The sequence below is a fragment of the Strix aluco genome, chromosome 18, assembly GCF_031877795.1.
Source record: "Strix aluco isolate bStrAlu1 chromosome 18, bStrAlu1.hap1, whole genome shotgun sequence".
Taxonomy (NCBI): Eukaryota; Metazoa; Chordata; class Aves; order Strigiformes; family Strigidae; genus Strix; species Strix aluco.
The window spans coordinates 11,318,950-11,343,099 of NC_133948.1; the positions used below are offsets into that span (position 1 = coordinate 11,318,950).

General features: G+C 46.8%; 1 protein-coding gene across 2 annotated transcripts; it reads left to right on the forward strand.

Moving 5' to 3' along the window:
• Window positions 1-1,313: 1,313 nt before the first annotated feature.
• GGT5 (gamma-glutamyltransferase 5) lies at window positions 1,314-23,550 on the forward strand. Of its 2 annotated transcripts, none has more exons than XM_074844380.1 (12): window positions 1,314-1,892; window positions 11,692-11,822; window positions 13,458-13,547; window positions 14,607-14,796; window positions 15,380-15,537; window positions 15,978-16,127; window positions 16,545-16,678; window positions 17,264-17,466; window positions 17,884-17,975; window positions 18,795-18,916; window positions 19,988-20,095; window positions 20,332-23,550. In XM_074844380.1, exons 1-12 carry the CDS (start codon window positions 1,732-1,734, stop codon window positions 20,476-20,478), a joined length of 1,686 nt encoding a protein of 561 aa, XP_074700481.1. In that variant the 5' UTR covers window positions 1,314-1,731; the 3' UTR covers window positions 20,479-23,550. The 2 variants fall into 2 exon arrangements, with proteins under 2 accessions (XP_074700481.1, XP_074700482.1); XM_074844381.1 differs by having other exon boundaries at window positions 18,795-18,904.
• Window positions 23,551-24,150: the final 600 nt, after the last annotated feature.

The following is a 24,150-nucleotide window of genomic DNA, read 5'->3' on the forward strand; positions in this document are numbered from 1 at the left end:
TGGGAGGCAGCTGTTAGTTGTAGTAAATCATAACCCTGTCTTGGCTTTCCCAGACATGGTCTGGTAGATGACACTCTCTCTTACTGTTCTTGCCTCTTTCAGGTCTCCTCCTTGGCAGCACAAGGGCAATTTTCCAGATACAGATGTTTGATGTGCTGAGTTGAAAACCAAATTTGATGGAAATTTGGAGGCTGCAGCTGAATTCTCCATAGCATTTGATGAAAACAAATGGGCAAAATCTACTTGATCCTTGAGTCTATTAGTACTGAGTGGTCAGTGTTTCCAGCCCTGCTATGAATTTACAGGGAAGAGCTTTCCAGGAAAACACCAGAATGATGATTCTTTAAGTTTTATAGAATAATTTGTCAAAAATGAAACGTGAAAGTCATGTAGGGATTGAGAAATTTTACAAGATCAGCAAGGTTTTGCAATGGGGTGAAATGAAGAGTCACATTAGAGCGGTGGAGGCCTGTTACGCATTCCAAGTATATTTGCCAAGTCAGACAGAGATGTGGAGACCAAGAAATTATTCCCTAGGGACCATGGTTTTATCTTGGACAAAACCATATCTTTTTCTTGGACTACTGTCACTTCCCCAAGATAACCTTACGGGAAGATACAACTACAAAAAACCAGTCTAGTCTATCCAATCCATTTCTTCAGATATGATACATGAAATAGTATTAGCTATGAGATAAAGTGCAAGTTCAAAGTCTGTAGTGAAATACAGGTGTAAATCTACACAGGTGAATTCCCCTTCTCCCAAATCTAGCTGGAAAAGGATCGCAGATAACATCTTTCAGAAAGACAGCAGACAGATGTGGAACCATATCTTTAATTTTTTAAGTGCAAGAAGAACTGTATAATTAAGAGGCTCTTAAAGAGCTAGCTGGAGCCTGGTGCACTGTGTAGCAATTCATGCTGTTCATCGCGGCTCTGTTAAGAATCAGGTTTGGCCTTAACAGCCGATCACTTCCTGGGTGCTGTGGTTACTGAGCGATACAGGCTGGATCCCAGGAGTTTTAGCTGTGATGTTTTGCAGAAGTACAGAGGTGTGCTGCTTTATTCAAGGTATTCCAGTATGATCATTTGCAGAAGATGTATGGTGTGGACACTGGCAAGATTTAATGATGAAAAAAGTAAATAAGCAAGATTATAATAAACTATAAGGTAAAGTAAGAGCAAATATGAAGGTTCCAACTTTGTATTTTGTATTTAGCTTTTGCTTCTTTGAGTAGTCTTATGGAAAGAAAATACCTCAAGCAATGTAGGATTGATGTTATAATTTTCCCAGTGATTCACCATGTAGGCTGCCTTTGTTTAGTAATTTCCTCTATGTGGCAAGAATGTGAAGACAGGGAGGTTGTGTGAAGCCAATAAGCAGCGTAGAGATTTCACTTTGAAGTACTTCAGCAGTGAATGTGTTAAATGTTTTCATCAGAGACCTTAAAAAAAAAAAAAAAAGGGCATATGCCAGAAAAAGTTTACTTTATAAAAGAGAGTGAAAAGCCTCTCGTGTAGGAGAGCAGGAAAGAAAGAGTACACCGTTTCCTTTTTAACAAATTTTAATCTTAAAAAGAATGTGATTCTCAGTCGCAGGGGGCAGCGCCCACTTCAGTGAGACCTCCCTCCCAAAACTGCCGGCATCCTGTACTTTCACCCTGAGCAAAGCAGGCGCCTTCGCAAAAGGAGTAAAAGCCGTCAGCTGCTTTCGACAGCGTAGGACTAGACATGTCCACGGGGAAGATCTGTTGTCTGGTGCTGCTGACCCTGGGGGTGCTGGCGGTGGTTGTTGCACTCGTGGTCATCCTGACGCAACCCAAGTGCGGTCCTCAGCGCTACCTGCATGGTGCCGTGGCTGCTGACACCGAGACCTGCTCTGTCATCGGCCGGTATGTGCACGGACCTCTTGGTTTTTCAGGTTACATGTCGCATATGTCGTGGACTCGAACTGACAGACAGGACACATAACTACGGGAGTGAGCTGGGTTTCTGTCCTGTCCCCGCTTCTGGGGCTGAGCAGCAATGCTGCTCCCTGGGCGCTCTCCATCGGCAGTGGAGCAGCTCAGAGGGCTGCCCTGCCTCTGCAGTTGATTCTTATTATCATTATCCAATGTCCCAAAAATTTGCAGCTCTGCAAACCCATGGCCTTTTGGAAGGTACAAATATTTATAGTATACAAATACAAGATTGTTTTTAAGTGGGAAAGCAGGAAATTAACTGTTTGTGTCATGGTGGTATGTCTGTCAGATAAGTAACTTAGAAATAAATTAAGGAAGAAGTGAGAGCAGCTAGCAGAGAGCTGCAGCTGGGCTTCAGCAGAGGCAAGGCAGGCAGGCTGGGAGGGTAAGGGGGTATGGGCATCCCAGCCTTTAGGGTGTATGTTTCCAGACTGAAGCCTGCAGCCCGTGTGTCTGATGTGAAGAAAGACACTCTACTGGAAAGCAAAGAGCAGATTTAACTGAAATTCAGCCAAGACAGTATAAGTACAAAAGGCATACTTACATCACTTGAAAGGAAAGATGTAGGTTTAAAAAGTTCTTTACCTGCCTGGTTTGTAACGCTTCTGTTTGTGTAACAACTCGCTCAAAGATTTTGCCTCTTACGTTATTATTTTCTGTTACTTCAATTCTTAAACACTTGTATACATGAAAGTAGAAGGATGTAACTTCACAAGCTACATGCGATGCTGGCTGTGTGCTCTACCTTGTGGCTGGAAGAGTGACATAAGGTGTGGTGCCATGACACCATCCTTGCCATGCCGCACATGTGGTTCTTGCAGTGATGTGCGATGATGTGTGGCATTTGTGAGTAGCTGGAGGAGGTGTGTGGCTGCACATATGTCAAGGAATGAGATGGGTTTTTTATGCTAAGCAAGCCACATGTTAGTTCTTCAGAGGGCAAAAGAAGTATCTTTTAAATCAGTACTAATGGAAAGGGAGGAAAATATATTACTGGATTACCCAAATAATCTGCTGGGAAAACCACAGCACTTGTTTTGCAGCTATTGTGATTTTTAACTTGAAGTAGTGTACAATGAGCTGGAAGGCGCTGAAGTGAGAGCCACAGAAATCTGTGATCAGGTTGACAACTGAAAAGCTTTGGCTAGCTGCTACTGCTGCTGGGCTGTCATCTGTTTCCTTCCCTTCTCTCCATAAGAAGCTCTACCTGCTTCCATAGCCTCAACCATTGCTGTAGCTGTTCCTCCAGCACACTTGCTGACAAGGTCTGTGGTGTCCCTCCAGCCTGACAGACTCCCTTAATTTCCTACAAATAGTTTGCCAATGATCCCCACAAAAATCTGCCTTTGCCCCAACTTCCCATCACACATTATCCCCCCTTTTCCCCAGCCTGGAGCATCTGCACATCACGTCCTGCTGCTCCAAATGTATCATCTCTCTCCCCCAGCCCTGCCAAGCCCCTGGATCTCCCCAGTCAAGACTATCCTCCTTCTTCTCCTTGGCTCTGCACCACTCACCTCTGCTCCATGGTTAGCTCTACTCTCCTACTGATGCATGCTGTCTGCTGCTTTTCCCAGTATCCTTTGCCTTCAGCCATTCTTGGAAACCTTTGTGCTCATTTTGTGCTGCCCTTACACTTGGAATGAAACAAACTCCTGTGTTGTTCTCCCAGCTTGAGCTATCTGCACATGTTCTAGCAGTTGATCGTAATAAAACTGTTTATAAAAATATTCCTCTGCAACAGAGCTTGTGATCAGAAGCTTTGTATAGTGTTTGCCCTTTTCTTTGTGGTTGTCGTATTTCTCTCTTTGTCCCCACTGGCCCACAGTTTGTAAGGAAGGAACATTTTTTCATTGGAGGAAGCTCACTGAATGCACTGTACTGCATGTGATCTTGTTAATTTTCTCCCAGACATTTCTGTGATGTTCTATCTGTATATTACATTCTAGCTCTTAGCTATTAACACGTGATAGTCACTACTAAATTAATTCTCAGTAATCTCCAAAGTGAGAAAATGATGTTATCTCACCAGTATAAATAAGGAAGTCTAGCATGGTGGTTACACTGCGTGGATGCCACATCAGAGCTGCTTTGACCAGGGTCTCTGCCTTTCAGAGCAATCTGCGCTGCTCGGGGTACATCTCGCACTGACCCCCTGTGTGGCTCTGCAGGGTGAGGGCTTCCTTAAGCCTGACCCAGAGGTCTTGATGGGAACACCCGGACCTGAGGAGCACACAGTGGGCTCCTGCTTGATCTTTGCTGAACAAGATTTTAGCGTCACATAGGGATTCTGTCACAACAGTAGCAATAAAGTCCAGTTTCTCAGAGTAGTCTTAGCCATTAGGCCCTGTTGTCCCCACCTGTGAGCTGCCACTTCATTTGCCACTTACCTTCAGCAACAAAGCAAGAGTTGGGCAAAGCCAAGCATCCCTCAATGCACAACCCTAACTCATTCCCAGACACTGCCCAGCCAGTCAGCTGAGTGTTTTTGAGATTACAACAATGCTGTTGACTTCTGCTGTTCAAAAATAAATTCATGAGACTTGAGAGAGGAAACAAGAAGAAATAATTAATCTTGGTGTTTTCTGTATCTTACTAAGTACTGTATTTAGGTCTTCACTCTTTTTCTGCAGTTATGCAAATACTTGCAAATTTTTATGCTGGCTGTTTGGACTTGGGATACTGCAAAGAGTTGAGGAGTTAGGCGAGCAATCATGAATGACAAGATCCCAATGGTGCAAGAGCTGGGGCCTGTACTGCTGCTCCCTTGCTGGGCCCTTTGCTGCCCGTGCTGCTGCTCTCTCCCTTCTGCCTGATCGCTGCCTCACCCTCCAGCAATGTGACTGCTCCTTCCCACATGTACCCATCTCCCTGGGCTGGTGTTTGAACTTCTGGTCTTCTCATCCTACCAACACACCACCACCACCCACCCCCCTGCTCCCAAACTGCTCAGTCACCTCATTCCTCTCCCATCTCCTCTGTGTTTGAGGCAGGACATGGCCACTCTCCTTGCTTGTGATCCAGCCTGGGGAGCACTAAGGATAATAATTTCCTTGTTTTCTCTGTGCTGCAAAGCCATGGCTGTTACCAGATGCAGTTTTTTCGAGGAAGCTGCGCTCAGCCTCTGCAGCTCAGGGTTGGAACAGGCTCATTTCCACTATAATTGCTTAGAAATCACAGGAGAATTAATCTACCAAAACTGGTTAATTCACTGATGACCACACACATACGCATTTCTGTATATATAAAAATAAGTAAAAAAAAATACATGATCAATATGATCAAAATTTTTCATTATCAGCTTTAGGGTTTTTTTTTCCCCCGAAGCAAACAACTTGGCCAAATTAGAGTGAACTGTTTGAACTGGAGGCAGACTACATCTCTGGCTTTGTACTTGCATACTGCAAAGCCTCCTAACAAATTTTCTCGAGAAGTTTAAAACATGTGAAATAAGGTAAACCAACAAATTTCCTCAGTTTAATTTTTTGGTAATTGCTGAATGCTTTTATTGGAAACATACAAAAAGGAAAAGAATGACCTCCAGCACCATGGAAAAAAAAATTAGGCTTGGTGGCTTGAGTATAGTAAAGCTACAATCAAATGAAACCCACATGTTGTAATTGAACCTGTCAGCCTGCCAGTTCACCCCACTGGTGAGAGCAGGAGTCATTGCAGCCAGTCCCTAAAGGCACACCACAGAGATTCAACAGTGCAGGTTTGTCCCTGCTCTCCCCCACTGACCCCGCAGACCCTCTCTCTGAGGGGACCCTGCACTGCACCCTGGATTTCATCCTGCACATCCCCCCCTGAGCTCCTGGGAACCCATGCAGGGGACGCTGGGAGAACCTCCAGTGCAGGATGGGCATGAAACCAGTTGCACTGGTCTGGTACTAAAAGTCTTGGAAGCTAAAAGCAGCACCTAATCTCTGACCTATGTATTAATTCTATTATTTAATTAAAAAGTCTTGTTTCCTTTAAAAAAAAAAGAAACTCAAGCCACATGCTCTGTGAGTTGTCATTAGCAGTAATGAAATTCCTGGGGCATTACATGATACTGCACTGGTTTAAGATGCTGCTGTTTAAGACAGGGTCTTTGTGTGCTCCTAATAGAATTTTCAGTTGAACTTATTGAGAATAACTGAACTGAACCTCTTGCCCAAAGAGTAATCTTGTGTTTTAACAAGTGGGATGGTGGGTTGGGGAAAATACCTCAGGGCCCTTGTGTTTCCGTCACTGATAGCTCAGCGTCAGTAAAGGGTCAGTGAAGGAACCGTGTGGCTCTAATTCATTAGTACAAACAGGAGGTGGGGGACAGACTCACAGCCCCTGTCTGCTGCTCTTTTTTTCCAGTTGTGCTCAACTGTTATTTTCAGGCTTGGGTTTTCCAGCTCTGGAGACGGTGTTCATATATTCTGGGGCTGTGTAAGGTTGGACTTTCTGAAATCTTTATGCAACTATTTGGCTTCCTGCAGAAAGTGAGCAACCTCGGCAAGCCTCCAGTGTGCTGTCATCCTTACTGGCAGGTCCTGTGCTAGACTCGCTCTTAGCCATCAGTGCCCGGATCTCAGTGCTGAAAAAGGTTGTGTCTTTTGCTGCGAATGATTTTACTGCTGAAGACTGGGGACTGAAAGCAGTATTGTGCAGATGTCTGGTCCAGACAGGGGCCCTGTGCTGGAAAAAAACTTGTCCCTGAATGAAGTGAAACACTTTAATAAAGAGGGACTGGAGGCTAAAAGGAGAGTCAAAGCAGTTTTTAACCCAGGGATTTGGATTTGGTACCGAAGTTCACCTCAGTAATTTGTCCTCATATCAAGAAGCCATGAGGAGACAGGAGGCGATTGCCCTGGCAGTGAGTGGTACACAAACCCACCTTCACTTCCAACTCTGATCCTCTTGTTCCCTCCTGGCAATGGAAGAGGCTTTTTCCATCAAGCATGGAAAAAGCTTTATATTCCCTGTCAATGTACTGTTTGAGCTCTGCCATCCACTGCTCTGCATCTGTTTGTTTCTCAAATGGCAGAAGCGAGAGCCAGCATAAAGCCAGGGAGAGATTTAGGAAAAGTGCTTGTTCCCAGCGATGGGATTCACTGCAGCAAGACGACCTGACCTGACCTGGCCCAGCAGCCATCACTGATCCCGCTTCTCCAGTGTAGCCTAGCATAAATCCTGGGAACTGGCTTTTCTGAAACACCCGCCTGGGGTCAGGGTGGTGGGGAGGGTGAGAACGGTGAGAACTTAACAGTCAGAAATTGTCTGTGGTCCTGGGAAGCTCAGTTCTAGGCAGAGAATCTGCTGCAAAAACCTTTTTAGTGATAGCCCAACAGCATTTCTGATGAATGTTTCTATCCCAAAGGACTTGCCTTGCCTTCTTCTTGTATTTTGACAGTTTTAAATTTGGCAACTGGCCCTTTTTAACAGAAACAGCTGTTGCTTTTGTTCTTCATAAATCTTAAGCAGGCAGCTTTCTTTAGCAGAAAAAAAAAGTCAATATAATTTAATACCTTAACATTTCCAGTGTATTTAAAATGGCTTCAGGGCTCCTTCTAGCCCAGGGCAGAAGACCAGACTTGGTCTGCAGCCCAGCACAGCCCATCATTGTTGTGAGGACTGCATGAGCGAAGTGCTGTCATTCACCCTTCCTGGGAGGGTGAATCCCTGTTTTGCTGCTGCTGGAGTGGGACTTGGTTGTTAACATACTCTTCTGCTCCTGACTTTAAGGAGACGCCATTAATGGCCAAACCATAAAGCTGAAACTAAGTGACAGGAAGGATATAAGACAAAACATGTTGTTATCAGATCTTGTCAGCTGTAGCACTAAGATATCTCTAGAGACCTGGTAAGGTACCACACTTTGATTAAGGGGTCACATTTCTCTCCAGGGTTTTGCATTATACTTAAGCTAGTTGTAGGAGTGAGCCACGTAAAGGGAGCAACCCAGCAGGACAGGGTGTACTCTGCCAGTCTAGCTAGATGAGAAAGAATAGCCCTAAATTCCTGAGGCATCGCTTCCAAGGAAATGGCAAAGCTCTGGCTAAAAGCAGGTGAGCCAGGCATGGGGACCCAAGTGTGATATACCAAGAGCCAGCTCAGAGAGTGTTTTTTGTTGTGTTTCAGTCTCCAGAGAGGCTGGAGGGAAAGCTGTCGAGACTGGGCCCACTCTGCAGATAGCACAGAATGGCTGTGGCCCTGGACCCCACGCTGATGGTGGGGGACACATATCAGGCCTCCTGGGTAAAAGAGCAAAGCAGCTCAAAAGAAATCTTGTTATTAACCCTGGTCAAGATTTGATTTTACCTTTGCTGGGTTCAGTTGTTTCTGAGCTGAGCTACAAGCCTGACTGTAAGGCTTGTTTTTCCTTAGCTACTGCTGTGCCTGTCCTGTGTCATGGGACACCCCCTGTGCTGGGGCGCAAGTGAAAAACTTGGCAGGCACGTGCACCCCCACAGAGCCAGGGAAACAACATCAGTGTGGTGTGCGAGCCCTCCAAGATGTGTTTGTGAGATCTGGGGCTGGGAGTGCTTCCTGCCAGGCTGGGAAGAGCCAAGATAATGCCCAGTTTTGGGAAGAAATCTCAGCTCCCCTTTCCCCTAACCTCTGTCCCCCAAAGAAGCAATAGGCAAAGGACTGTGCCCAGCATCACTCAGCCCATCCCATACTGAGATGGTCTCAGATGCCATGCACCGTGCTAGTGGCTGGGAAGCCTCAGCTCTCCATCCCATGGTGCTTACTGAAAGGCAGCAGGCAACTGGAAAGCCCTCTTTCCCTTGAGCAAGAAACAGGTCTCACTGTGTGTTGTTAGATGTGGTGTTTGCCACCAGAGGTGACAGTGGCCACTGATATAGACACAATAGACAGGAATGGAAAGCACTTTTGGATGATCTGGAAATTCTAGTTTTCTTGTAATCTTTTTATATTGCAGAATGTGATTAGCGAGGGCTGGCGACCAAGAATAAAGCAAAACATGCTTTACTTTTCCTGTGAAAAGGTGTCCCTGTGTTGGCTGCTGGTGTTACTTTTGCTCTGTATTGTGTTAACACCAAGGAGTTGCAGCCAAGAATCAGGGCACCACTGTGCTAGGCACAGAGCAGGAACAATAGACTATTTCTGGCTTTCCTGCCTTCCTGAGGCACACACAATGTCAGTGTGTGTGACATGACCCATCTGAAAACTACTGGGTGGACTAGCAGGCTGGAGTAATCAGTGCTCATAAATAAGCACTTGATTTACCTTGGCCATGCCAGGCAGGATGTGTCCACCCTGGCAGTGCTGCTGAAGGCCTGTCCACTGGCCAGTGAATGTCCTCCTCCCACTTGTTCCTGATGCTCTCAGGAAATCAGTGTCCCTTTTGCCAGTGGCAGTAACAGTCCAGGTCTCAGCTCCCTGGAGAAGTTTGCTGCTCTCTTTAGCAGTTAGACACACCTTTTCTGCTGAGACTGAGCCCTCATTTGTCCTCCCTGTTCTCAGTGGGAGCCAAGGGCACAGCTACAAACTGGAGTTTACATGGCTTGTGTTATGCTGGCTCTATGTCTAACAGGGAATGTTGGAGGGAGGGAGCATGGATAAGGTCATGCTAAGAAGCTCTCAGGTTTCTATGCTTTGTGCATATGGCACTACATTTGCCATAGTTAAAGTGTATTTAGCTCACAATGTCACTTTTATAAACAAGTACATGGGAACACCAAAGAGTCTTAGCGTCATCCAGAATCAGGCCATGTAGGTGTACAAATATTAAATTAGTAAATTGAAAGCCTGTGGTCACCCTTTAGAGCATGCTAAGTTGATGCAGTTTGAGTGCAAGAGCATGCTGGCTTGGTGCAGATCAGTGATGGTGGGGGAACAGCTCATCTTTTGGAGCAGGTAGACGACCACCACCAGATGACATAAGAAGGGATGAGGATCTTCATCAGGGAGTGCTCCTCCAGGAACAAGTTGAGGGGTGTATGGCACTGGCTTCAGAAGGAGAGTGCAGGAGGGTCCAGGGACAAGAGGTGGTGCAAGATGTGCAATGACTTACACAACTGTGAATGTGCCTGGGAACCTGGGTGAGAGTCTAGGGCTTTTCAGGCTTTGGGAAAATGTGTCTGATGTTCCCTGTTAAGGTCTTAATGCATTGCATACAATCTCAAAGTTTCTTTTTAAAGTTGTTTTTCACTGCAAATTATCTCAGAACCACGGTTTTCCTTGGCACCAGGCTTTGTGCATGCGTTGCCCCATAGCCCATAATTCAGGGGCTCTGCAGAGCACTGTCCTGGGTCTGTAGTGGTCCTTCTCCCCTCTTTCCCCAACTTTATAATATGCTCTCTCATGAAGCCCTTGTGTCCTTCCCTTCTATTCTTAACAAGTAAAAAGCTTCAGTTTCAGAAAAACACCACCCTGGGAGATTTGTGTGGTGCGAGTCTTACCCCCTGCTGCAAGATGAATGGGTGAGCCTGAGCCTCTGTCTCAATTTTCAGAGCTACAGTCAGGGAGCAGCTTGCTGCTAGGAGGCTAATAGTCATGCAGGCTCCAAACAGAAAGCCCGGTGGTTCCCTACCCTTTCTTTTCTCCCCAGTTGCCCACATTCCATTTCCTTACAGGCAGTGGTTCCAAAGGCTCTTACAGAAACAAAGGAAAGCCACAATCAGTGTGCCTGCTGGCAGCATCCTGTTCCCAGCCCCAGCAGGTCCCAGCCACATCAGTGGATGTAAAATAAACAGCAGTCCCTATACGTGCTCTGTGTTCCTGTCGTAGCCTCTGGGAGCAGTTGCACTTCAATTAATAAATTATTCCACTTTCCCTTCTGGCTGTGCCTTATCTAAGCAATATCCCAATCCAAACAGTCAGAAACCTTCCTAGCAAATACCAGTGCTGGCTACTGACAGGCTGTGCAAGGAAATCCCCGCCCCACCGAGTTTGCACTGCAAGGAAAAGATTTTTCTGCGGCTGTGTTTGAGGGAAGCATTTGTTGAGACCCGTTTCTCTAGCAGAAACTCATTGCTGTCAATAGCACGAGGCTGCCTTAATACCTGTGTGTTCTTTGGTGTGGCTGTGCCGAGGTAGAAACAGTTGAAGGGTTTTTCGCCTGTTTGTTTTTGTTTGTTTTGCCTTTGGGGATACAGGGAGGGGGTGGGATTTTTGTGCCGATATCACACAAGACCAGGAAGTCACACTGTAGGAGCCATGAAGTAAGGCCCGAATTTTGTGCTAATTGACATGTTAAGTCTCAGGAGTTTGCTTCGCATGGACCCATCATTCCTGCTTCAGTGTCCCTGTCCTGTTGACCAGCATATGCCTTTTTATTAGGAATGGTAGGTGGGGAACTAGAAATCAGTTGTTTGGTTCCCAGCATGTGGAAAGCTCTATCCTCTGCCGAGAGCATCCTCCTCTATGTCTGACAGCTCCTTGCTGTCCCTTTTTGTCAACAGCATTTACAAGCGGCTGCAGTTCTCTCTGTCCCATCACTCTGCCCAGAGGAAGACCAGCCTTGCACAGGTCTGGCCCCTGGCTGCTCTTTCCACCTGCAGACTCTCCCTTCTTTTCTACTAATTTTTCTTTCTAACTCCCACAAAGGAAGGTGCCTTTCTGTGGTCTCACACCCCACACTGCTGCCAGTAGCTTTCTCCAACTGCTAGCTGCTCTTGTCAAGCTGGGGCTGCCTTGCAAGTGACCCAGGGAGATATTTTCATGTGGCTCCTCCATTCTGTCATTCCTGGATTTTAACATTGTCTTTTTTCCTCCCTTTCCACCACAGGGACATCCTGAAAAGTGGAGGCACAGCTGTGGATGCTGCCATTGCTGGCTTGATCTGCACTTCGGTGATGAACCCTCAGAGTTCAGGCCTGGGTGGTGGGGTCATATTTACCATCTATAATGCCAGCACAGGTATGGGCCAGCCCTGGCCTCTCCATGGTGCCTCATCTCTTTCCAGACACCCAGCTGCCGAGGAGAAGTCAGAATCCTTCATGTTCTCTCAGAGCAATTTTTTGAACATGAAAGCCGCATCCTCTGATCACAAACCGTGCTTTTGCTCTTAACCCAAAGCACCTGTTGCAGGGAGGGCATCTTTTCACAGCAAGAATGTGTTGGGGGGGGAGGGGGAGACGGGAAGGAGCTTTGGATTTAAAATGAACTGACTTTGCCTCTCCTTCCCCCTCCAAAGCAATCCAGATTTACATTTCAAAGTCACATAGCTGACAGTGCAGCAAGGTGGGAGCGGTGCTGTCTGAGCTGCCGCTGGGCTGCTGTGGAGGCAGATGGGAGCAGAGTGAGGTGTGTGTGGGCAAAGAGCACAGCAATATGGGGCTGTCGCTGGCTCAGCTGAGCCCCTGGGCTGGAACTGCAGGCGCTCGTCCTGCCCTGGCAGTCCAGGCAGTGCCTGCCGACATGGGGGCTGTGTCTCAGGCTGCCCTCGCTGGCACGGGTAGGGCTCCCCAAAGCGGCGGTGAGACTTCCTGTCCCAGGAGATGCATCTTCACTTCAGAAATCTAAATCTAACAATGTTCAGGGCCTGCTGGGAAGTCTTCCTGTATTTGGCCTAACTCCTAGTGTTGTGTTCTTGCTTTTATGTTTTTAATGGGTTTTTTAAAGTGTCTTGGCTCCCAAAAGCCCCCAGAGCTTATAATCTAAATAGTAAAATCAACAATGAACACAGTTACAATATTGTAGTTTTAAAACCCCTTCCAAGTAGTCTCACAGAGTCACGAGTCTGGAAATGCTTGGGTGTATCTTATGCAATAAGCATAATTTGGCAAAACACCTATATTTTTCTTTCTTCCCTTTTGGCAGAGCCATGCAACTTTGTCTCCTATCAACAGCCCTCTTCTGCTACCTTCTGCTGCACAGAGCCACATGGCTACCCTAGGTAGCACTGTGGGCTCCTGTAGCACAGCTGGCTCTGTGGTCTGGGATAGGAAAAGATAAATACAAGGCAGAGAAATAATAGGCTAGACCTGAAATACAAGTGTGTACAAGTGGGGTTTTTGGTTTGATTTTGTTTTGTTGTTTTTTCCTTTCAAGCTTCCTGATATGTAAAGAGTCATTCTGCTTATAAACATGATAGACATGACTCACCATTACTTGGAAGATGGCCCACCAAGGAGCATGAGCCTCATGTTATGTCTCTGACGTGTCCTACCTGTAGAGGAAGTGCAGGAACCTGCCAATCAGATGTGAAGCAGCACGTCCCAGCCCATGTCCCAGGCCCAAGAGCCCTTGGGGGAGGACCTTAAGGGGCTGGAGACTGGCCCTGGCCTTGTCCCTGTACCTGTAGGCAGGCACTGCTTGGTTTGCTCTAAATAAAAGCATGGGAGCAAATGGCAGCGTGTGCCATGAGCCGAGTGCAGCCTGACCCTGCCAGTGTGCTTGACACATCTGGCAAAAGGCTTCAGGCAGTTCAGCACAGTGCCACTGGCTCCGGGTGAGCAGCCTTAGCCTGTGCGGGGCTCACAGCTGCCTGAAGTGTGATGTTCACCTGCTTCAGGAAGACAACGTTATGCATTTCCCCCTTCTCCTTTCTAGGAACAGTGGAGGTGATCAATGCCCGCGAGACAGTCCCACGAGTGTTTCCACACGATTTGCTGTCTGGCTGTTCTGCTCGTTTCCTCATTGGTAAGGACACAGACTGGGCCGTGAAGGCTGTGTGCCCTCCTGGCATGCTGTGCACAAAGCTCAGGATGGGGGAACTGAGGACCTTGTTGACTTTATCTGAAGTTCTATTTAATTGCTTGTGCTATTCCTGGATTGATTTTTGCAAAACTAAAAAAAAAAATGCTAAGTCCATGAAATTCCCATTTTGACACCCTGACCAGTGAAGGGGTGAGTAGCACAGCATGAGGAGAAATCACTATGTAATTTCTCTTCATAGGAACACTGCATTTCAAGACCAGATTTCCCAAAACACTCATTTCCCAGTACTTCTTACAGAGAAAAATAAGGTCAATAGCTGCTCAGACTTTCTGGAAATGAAGAAATCAATCTAGTGCGCTTGCCCATGTCCTTACACTGGGGAGGCAACGTGACAGCATCAGGAGTTGAGTTGCTGGGCTCCAGCTTAGCTCAGCTACCACCTCACTCCCTAGGTGACTCCATATCCATTTGCTGTTACTGCTTCGGCAGCAGGCACTCTCGCTTTAGCAGCACATCTTGGATCTCTCCACATTTCTTGCTGCATTCATTCTCCTTCTTTTTGGGCGTGTCCTAGTTCCTGGAGGACATGTTTTATCCTTGGGAGAAGAGCCTGAAAAGCAATCAGGAACAGCTCTGGTTGGAAGGGACAGTTGGAGGTCTCTGCTCCAACTCCTGCTCAAAGCAAAGTGATGTCAGAGTTAGCTCAGCCTGCTTGGGACCTCACATTTTTTAACTTTTCCAAGGATGGAGAATTTCACAGCTTTGCTTGTTCTGGCATTTGACCAGGCTCCACATGAGTGCTTTTTCTCTTCTGTTGCTTCTTGTGCTTTCACCGTGCACCTCTGGCTCCAGCTTCTCTATACCTCTCCTATTAGGTAGTGGAAGAAATATATGAACAGATAAAGGAAAGAAAAAACAACAACCCTGCTTTCAGAAGCCTTAGTCCTGCCTGTACAAATCCACACTTCCATTGGAGTGCTTTCAGAGAGGTGGAACAGGCCGATGACTTACTGGGTGTGACACTGCCGTTCTGCCCTTCAGGTTCCCGCTGGATTGCTGTACCAGGAGAACTTCGTGGGTATGAAGAAGCCCATAAGCGATATGGCCGCTTATCATGGAAAGCCCTGTTTGAACCAACTATCAAGCTCCTTTCAGAGCCACTTGTCATTTCCCCAGTTTTGGACAAAATGATCCATCACCCAGCCTTCTCCAGCCCAGGAAAAAGCCTGTGGTAAGACCCAGGAGTTAAATTGCAGTGTGAGGACCACTGTTCCCTCAGCTTCAGACGTGTCCTCTGACATGCTGATATGGAGCACAGGCTGCTGCTGCAGCCTCTGCTCAGTAAATACTTGCTATGGAAAGGGAGGGAATAACAGAAGTGTTTTTTTAAAAAAATGTTTTCTGTCAGCTACATTTTTTTTGTAATTTACCGTGGCTTGGCACAGCAAAACTGTCTGCTAAGCACATCTGCTCATGAGGAGGAGTGGCTTTATGTGGCCTGCCTCCATCTGCGTGGAAATCATACCCTGACAGCAGGGCCCTACAGCAGACATTCATTTGAGAAGCCCCACTGACCTGAGCCAGAGTCAAAGAGTTAGGTCCCATGGAGGAAACTTTGTCTGGGGGAAGAGTGCCTGGTGCTATGGGTAGCAATTGGCTGAGAAGAACTTTTCTCCTTGCAGCCTGCAGTGTAGCACTGCCTTGGAAAGTAAACAACATCCATAAACTAAATCCGCTTTGGGCAGGAAAAAGAGATTGGCCCTGAGGACAGAATAAGCACATGCTGTAAACTGATGGATGTTCTTCTTTAACAGCCCACTGATATGTGACGGTCAAAGGTTTCTGAAGCATGGAGAGACTTTCAGGTGGCCAGCGCTGCAGCAAACACTGAGAGCTGTAGCAGAAAACGGAGCTGCAGCATTTTATGAGGGACAGATAGGAAAGGCCCTGGTGGATGACATTAAGAAGGCTGGTAGGTAACAGTTAATACTAATAGCCAGGACTTTTCCCAGGCCTGTCTATTGGCTAACAGTGAGTTGGTACCAGGGGAAGACCAACACATGCCATTTGCTTGCCACTTGGGCTGGTACCTGGCATGGGAAGGGGCCACCCTTCCCCAGTTCTTATAACTCAAGCCCGGAAGTAGGGCTGGCAGCCACCTACTGCTCTGGCAGTTGCCCACAGTGCTCACACACTGGCCTCTCTGACCCCCTCAGGCTTTGTAATGTCCTGGGATTTGGCGGTAGATGAGGACACACGAAGACATTGCCGTGCTTGGTGGAAGAAATCTGGAATATACAGGGATGGCTCTTTACAAGCTTTACCAAGGCTCTGATATAGCCTTGATATAGCTCCTGATATAGTAGGAGTTAATGTGCTAATGTCAGCTATCCACCTGGTTTTCTGTTGAAGGGTCCAGTATCTCACTGGAGGACCTTCAGGCATACAAAGCAGAGGTGTCCTCAGCTCTGAACATCACCCTGAACAATCACACCACGGTGTTTTCTCCTGGACCGCCCATGGGAGGTGCTGTGCTCATGTTCATCCTCAAGATATTGGAAGGTAAATTCCTAAGGGGAAAGGGGGAGCAAGAGATATGCAGAGTGTTGCTCTAGAGCAGTAGAAAAATAATGGGCAGAAATGGAGTTGGCAAGCCAGAACGGGCCCCAAAGCAGCAGTGTGACCGTGCTATGCACCAGGATGATGAACTGGATCATTCTTACAGTGGATCAGCATCACCATGGCTGCTGCAAAGGCCAAAGGTTACACGATTCCTCAAGGCTTCAAGAGGAACTGAAATCACAGCAGAAATTAGTACTTGGTTGTTCCTGTGTCCACATCCTGCTAAAGCATAGGGGAAACTTGATAAGAACTGGGATGGGAAAAGGAGGTTCCTTTCAACTCTTTTTCTTTTTTTACAGTTCTTGAAAAAGCATTGCCTTGGGTCTATTAACAAAATTATTTAATCCTGCTCCATAGAATATAAACTCTGTGAAGCGTCACTGGCAACACCTGAGGAGAAGGTAGAAACCTACCATCGTATTGCAGAGGCCCTGAAGTTTGGCAATATGCTAAAACCCCATATGAATGACCCAGCCTTCTCCGAAGCTCAGGTGAGCTGGCGTGCTGTGCAGGGGCAGCCGCAGACACCCACAGCACTTACAGCTTCTTCTACATTGCTGCTTGACAGAGAAGGAGCAGGGACATCGATTTCCTGCTATCTTTTCCAAACCTGCATTGTCACCAACTCATTTTAGCCTATGTGCTAAGCCCTCAAGCGGGCTACCTATTGCCCAGACTAGCCTGCCTGCCAGCACAATGCTACAGTACCACGCGATGCTCTGATGACCTCCTGCTTTGCAGCCACAGAAGGAAAGAAAATACTTAGAACAGTGGTGGCTCAGTTGGCCAAGGCAGAGGCAGGATCAGGCCATTTACTTTGTCGGCAGTTTCTGTTCAGCTGTAGGCGGGCGCTCACTTGCTTGACAAAGGATGTGCATGTGCTCATGCCAGTGCTGAGGTTCCTCAGTACTGACCTTGTTTCACTTTCTGTGATGAGTGGCCTGGGGATTCACGCTGCCAGTGCGGGTCCCCAGGCTCTGACTATTGGGGCTGAATCCCCTAGGCTTCCCTGTGCCCACAGACAGACATGCCTGTGCTTTGGTGACACAAGCTCAATGGTCTTGCTGTGACTGCAGGTGGCGGTGGGGACCATGCTGTCTGACAAGATTGCTGAGCTAGTCAGAAGCCGAATAGATACCCGTGGTGACCACCCACTCAACCATTACAACTTGTTCGAGTCCCTCTACAACAACAGCTACAAAAGCAAGGGCACAAGCCACATCTCTGTGCTCGCTGCAGATGGCAGTGCTGTGTCCGCCACCAGCACCATCAACTACCCGTGAGTAGCCAAGGGGTTGGTAACTGAGTCACACAGGCCACATATCAGGTTCACAGGGCACCTGCAAGGGCTGTTTACCAGAAATACAAAACCCTTGGGCTTCAGATTTAGGCAGTGTCTTACTTGTGAATGCCTTTTTCATGTGAGAGCAAAGGTCTCTGAGCATCAGCCCAAAGGAACATCACAATTCATGAAGATGTAACAACTTGCTGAGCTCCTGTGAGCTGGGCAAATCCCCACACGCACTACTAACAGGGAGCTTATCTCTGGCTCACAGACACCTTTTGGACTCTCTAGCTGGGGCAGCTGTGGGCTGGGAGGAGACAGAGGTAACCCACAGGGTGCCATGCTCAGTTAATGGCATCCGCAGCAGGAGGGCACTGACCACTGAAAGGCTACTTCTTTCTCCCCCTGCAGGTTTGGCTCCTTTGTGTATTCTAACCAAACTGGGATCATTTTAAATAACGAACTCGCTGATTTCTGCATAGCAAACAGAAGCATTAAACCAGGTGAGCATTCTTACCGTCAAAATAAAACACAGGGCCAGGAGATGGATATGCAGGCCATGTACAAGTCGGCAGGGACTATCTGTAAACTGCAGGTACTCTTTCCTTTCCTAGGCCTGGGTGAGAGCAAGCTTGTTTTAGACTAACAGAGGACAAAGCCCTGTAGTGTCACTTGTCTACTCACATATGCCCTTATGTGGAAACATGGGAGCTTTGGTTTCTGACCAGGGAAATCAGAGGTTAAAAAAAAAAAAAAGCTGAAGCTGATCATTGATTGCATTGATTGATGGGGAGGGGAGGGAAGAAGTGAAGAAACTACTGCTAAGACAAGCTTGCTGACTTTTTAGGCTTATCTATGAAAACATATATAGTTGCTGCACAACCAGTAATGCTGTAGGCTTACACAGAGTTCTGTAACTCAGCAGTGTTGATGCAGAGACATTGCTCTGTGAAATAAGCTGTTCTGGTGCAATCTCCCTTGGGTCTGCCAAGGGAGAGGACACGAGTACTGCAATGGCAGGATTGCTGCTAATGGCTCCTTGGCTGGGCTGAATGAGCTACAGCAAGACCTGAATACTTGTAGGATGCCCTGCACCAAGACATGCTTCCTAGTTAGCCTGTGCTGTAAAGGTCCAGTTCCTTGTGAGGTGGGGTCTCAGCACAAGGAAGCTAGTTTGCTGAAGACCCAAGCTTCTTGAGGAATGAGCAGCAGCTTGGTTCTCCATGGGGAATGCAGGAAGGGTGAGGTAGATAAACTTGTGTGTCCCTCCAACCCCTGTAAGAGCCACATGGGAGGAATCACACTCTCTGCCTCTGCTCTAGGAGAGAAGCCTCCCTCAGCAATGGTGCCTTCCATTCTCATCTCCAAGACAGGAGACATGCTGGTGATCGGAGGAGCAGGCGGGGCCCGGATTATCAGTGCTACTACTATGGTGAGTGAACAGGTACCTCACAGTGACACCTGCCACTGAGCAAGGGGAGCACATGCTGTCCTGAACAGAAGGAATTCCTTTGCTGCTGCTAGTACTACTGTGTGGAAGGCAGCAGTGAAGGGGGCCTGCTGCAGACTCAGCCTAGCCTCACTTCTTGTCCCTGGCATTTCTGTGACAAGGGCAGGGGCCAGCTTCAGCTGTTGAACTGTACTTCCACCAGGAGGGACCAGGAATGGAGGAGGTGGGAAAACCCACAGCAGTCGCCAGTTTTTTCAGCCCTCCCAGATTTCCAGCCATGGTCAGTCCTACTTGCTCTTTCTACTCAGCCCTCCTCAGGTCTTGACTCCTTGGTGCTTCATTTTATTTGCAATTTAGAAGTCACTAAAAGGCTGCAGGTTGGAAGCTAGAGCAAGTGCCAGCCACCTCAATTCTTTTTTGAAAGGGAAGACGTTAGAATAGTCAAATAGCAAGCTAAGGAAGTTATTAGGAAGAGAGGCATTGCCCAAAACCTTGTCGCCCAAAAAATAAACTGATAAGCTATGTGATGGAAAGAAACCACCACCAGACATACACACAGAATAACAAATCTTAATGAAGAAGAGCTTGCTGTAGCATGAAGTCTAACAAACAGCAGATAAGGCCACAACAGGAAAAAAGAAGGTGGTTTTTTTTTTTTTTTCCCTTTCGTCTTTCTTCAACTGGAGAGAAGCATGGGAAAGAATCCGAAAACAAAAAGAACAACCATCAGTAGAAAAATATACGATCCATCAGTAGCTGTTGATTTCAAGGATACCACTTTGGCTCAGGGAAAGCATTCTGGGAAGTATCATTGTGTGCTCACCCTGTTCTTATACTTGCCCTGCGCATCTGCTATTTGTCACCATGAAGACAGGAGACTAGGCTAGTGGGACTTCTGGTCCGATTCAGTGCAGCCTCTCTTACAGTCCAGGTTTGCACCACCCTGCAGGCAGGATTTACAGTAGAGCTGGTCTGGCTTTACACCAGTGCCAAGGATGGCAGCATGTGACCCAGGTGTTTATTCAGTATCTCCAGTCAGTCACTGTGGGAATCGTTTCATTGCAGGCGATTATAAACAAGCTGTGGTTTGGCTATGACTTGGAACATGCCATTTCAGCTCCCATCATGCATACTGAAGATGACAATATCCTGTTTGAGGAACATTTCAGTGAGGTGAGTGGCTTGTTGAGATCCTTGCTTGGATCTTCTTGTCTTCTTTTGGTGAGAAGAAGCTTGCTTCTGTAACTATCCTGAATAATCCATGTTTTGCTTCTAGCTAACCTCCTTCTTGCTTAAATCTCACTTTCTCAACCTGACCCCACATACGCATCCTTCATTTTCACACCTGCCAACACAGACCTCAGGCCCCTGCCCCATTCACTCCATTTCCTCTTCTCTCCCTGCCACAGGAGGTTAAGAACGGCCTGCTGGGAAGAGGACATAAAGAAAAGAAAACTAAATTTGCAATGAATGTTGTGCAGGGAATTTCCAAGGAAGGAAAATGCATCTCTGCTTACTCTGATAAAAGGAAGCTGGGCAAGTCAGCTGGATATTAGCAGAAAGTGCCATCACAACTCACAAAACCACAGGAGATAACTAGATTCAGAACATGCTTTGGCTTGGACATGCCAATATTGCCTGTTCCTATCAGGATGCCTCCTAGAGTATGGGCAAAATTTGTGATTACACCTAATTCCAGTAGACTGCAAGTCACCCTCAGGCAATACAAGGACAGGTCAGCCAGCCTTGTTTAGAGCTACACCCTCCATTACTTACGTGATAGATGGAGAAAACGTATTTCTTGAGCACATCAGCTATTCAGAATAAGAGAATACAAAGTGGGAAAGGAAAATTGGTCCAAAACCCACTGTGAACACTGTGAAATGACCCAGCTGTATCTTCCATTCCTGCTGGAGAGTCTCAAGAGCAGAAGTGGTTTCTTTCAGGCTGTTGCCACAAGAAGCTTATTATTACTGGGGCTCAGGGATGTGAAATCAGTAACTATTTTGGTTATGAGGATCACAAGAAGTGTCTGCAGGGTCAGGATTTTAAAATCTTGAGCATCCAGGCTTAGAGGGTGGGTTTGGAAAGGGAAGAGAGCAAAACTCCACACTCCCCCTCTTGGTTTTCCCATTCAGAGAAATGGATACTTTTCCCAAAGGTAACAGATGAAATCAGCACACCATAGCACAAGCTGCTGCCCCACTACTCTCTGCCTTGGGGATGCAGAGGACCCCACAAGCTCAGAGTAACTGTGTCAAAGCTTCCTTCAACCCTGCACACTGGTGACTTTGAGAATAAGCCGCCCATGGGGCGATGTGAATTCCCTGCTCCTGGGATGGGCAGGCTTCAGCTGAGTTCCCCAGGGGCACCTCTCCTGGTGGCAAGAGGAGTCCAAATCTGTGCCATTTCTCCCTCCTCCATGCTGGCAGAAGAGAAGTTGTTTGGGAAGGCAGGTGAGGATTGCAGTGGAAGAGCTGTTGGTTTTGGAAGCTTTATAACTTTCTTCAGTATATTCTTCTACAAAAGGATACATGATCAGAAGACTTCATCTGTAGCCATGAGCTCAGCCTGGCCAGGCAAACACCAGAACTGCTGAGAAGTGATGCAGCACTATCAGGCATTAGCAGAACACTTTTCTCCCGTAACCTAAGGACATGTTCCAACTCCCTGTTTACCACAACTAGTCTCTAGTGTTTCCCTAAGATCACAAGGAAGAAACTGTAGGACTACTTAAGAACTATCACCGAGAGAGAAAACTTCTGGAGAAGAGACCTGAACCCATGCACCTGGACACAAAAGGTCTTTTGCAGTTGTTCCATAACCTTGCCCTGCTCAAAATGGCCAAGAGAATCAATTTAAGAAAAAAAAAGAAAACAACCCAAATCTCTTCTCAAATACCCAGGGGCAAGTTCCCACAAACCTCAACAACTCAATTTTCTGAAGGCTTATGAGCTGTACTTCCCTACGGGCACAGACGGTATTGTGTGTTTCTGAATGTGAGGCCAAACCAGAGCAAGGCACTAGCGGAGCCCTCCCCTACGCATGTTAGTTCTTACCTGACACACAGCCCATGATATTCCTAGTACACAAACAAATAAAACCCCTCTGTAAACACCATAACAAGTATTAGAGCACAAGCTATTAAAACAACAAACCAAAACAAGGCCATCTACACACACACTTGAAAACAAGGCCAGATAGGTTTTAAGTCTATGTTCTTACCCACGAAGTCTGCCGAATGAAGTCACTGGTTGAAATCTCAGGCTTCACTCGCATTTTAATGATGGTCTGAGTGAAGCTGACTAGAGCCAGACATGTGTTTTCCTTCAGAAACTGTACACTAGGGACTGTAGTATGACTGCAGCTGGATCAGAGCTTAATAAAAAAGTATTCCTAAGTTACCAGATCATAACCACAAGCACTTAATCATGCATCTGGCAAGCCAGGTTACTTATGTATACAGCGAGCTCCATGCACTGCCCCCTCATTCCTTGTTCAAGTGGAATTTATCTTAAATCCCCTAGTTTGGGAAGGACTACTGGTTTCTCTATTAGAGCTGCTTACTCAAGCCATAGAAGTGGCACAGCACTCTGTTAGACAGCACTACAGTACTGCTGAATGTGAATAGAGAAAGGGAATAGGCTTAAAGTTTGAGAGGGGGCAGTATTTATGTTCATTTGGAAGGGGTTACGTTGGGGTTTTTTGGTAGTTATATTCAATCTACGTATCCTGAAGTTTTCCACTTTCATTAACTCCCTTACCTCAGCTACCAGTTCCTGGGTGCACTGGTTCTAACGTCAGAAATAACACCCCAACTGCAGAGTTGCCACAGGGGAAGCACCAGACACCATCTGTGGCTCACATTTCAGGACCAGACGGACTAACTAGAGCGGATGCTGGCTTTAGCAAGATCTGTAGTTATTTCTAGCTAGTCCAACTGAGCTTAGAGTTTACAAAAAGCAACAGAGGACGGCACTGGCTGGAGATGAGGGAGCAGTTCTTGCTTCCCTATTAGGCTTCAGGGCAGCCTTCAGCCACCATGTTTCGCTAGCACAAAAAACAAGTCACCAAGTAACCAAGCCTCCAATTACCTTCACTTCTGACATACCTTAGGGTAAAGCACACCTCAGTAAGCCTATCGCCTTTCCAGTGCAGTATATCACAGCTACTTCCCACCACGAAGACATGGGAATATTATCTAGTCCAGCGCTCACTGCAATTTACCTACTTTGCTACTAACATTGAAACTGAGCCAATTAAGCAGTTTTAAAACCCATCACAGCTTTAATTTACAAGACAGAAAGGAATGAGGGTGCAGATCTCTCACTGCAGCAGAGACTTCCAGTCCTGTAGTCATCACTAGCAAAACATCTGGTGAAGCTGAGGGATTCTACCTCCCTTTAGCACCTCTGATCTTGCCCTGCCACCTCCTCACTGCTGCTGTAATTTGCTTGGGTCAAAAGCCTCCCAGTGTGGTCTCCCCATTCATGCTCATGCCAACAGGAGAGCATTATTTTTGTACTTAGTCAACTTACACAGGCTTGTAAAGCATCACTGTACAGAGGCTGCTCTATTTTCTAATGAAGTCTTTAAATTATATTTTTAATAAAGTGTTTTTAAAGCTATTTGGGAATTTCTCCTCTAAAACTGTTGCCTAGCCTAACACACAAGCAGTTGTTTGAGAGAGGACTTTCACGCAGGTATTTCCAGCAGTAACAGCTGTTCATTCTGGAGACTCAGTACGCTGCTGGAGAAACTGAGGAGCTGCGCTGAAGACTGCAGATGCCACTTGTCTCTCACAGCTTGGTTTTGGCACTTCCCTGTAGCCTTTCTAGAGGCTGGATGGTTCCCAAAAGAAAATTGTGGCAAAGTTAGTCTGAATAACAGGGGAAGGAGATGAATCCCCCAGTTCGTGATCCAAATTGCCTTTTAACAGTACAGCTGCCTTTCGAATCAGCTGGAATCAGTCATGGCAATGTGTCCTGTTCTCCGTGCCCTGCATTGTGTCAGGCAGCTTACACTAAGACATTACGTCTCTGCTCAGAAGAGATGGTTTCATTCAAAGGGGTGGGACACGAGCAGGAAGAAGTCTTTTCTTGTAGCTGAAACATTCAGAGGAGCTGAATGGCCCACAGTGTAAAATCAGGAGGTCTTACAGTATGAACCACTGACTGACATTTGCCTATTGATACACAGACAGCCTCAATGGAGTGTGAGTAATGGAA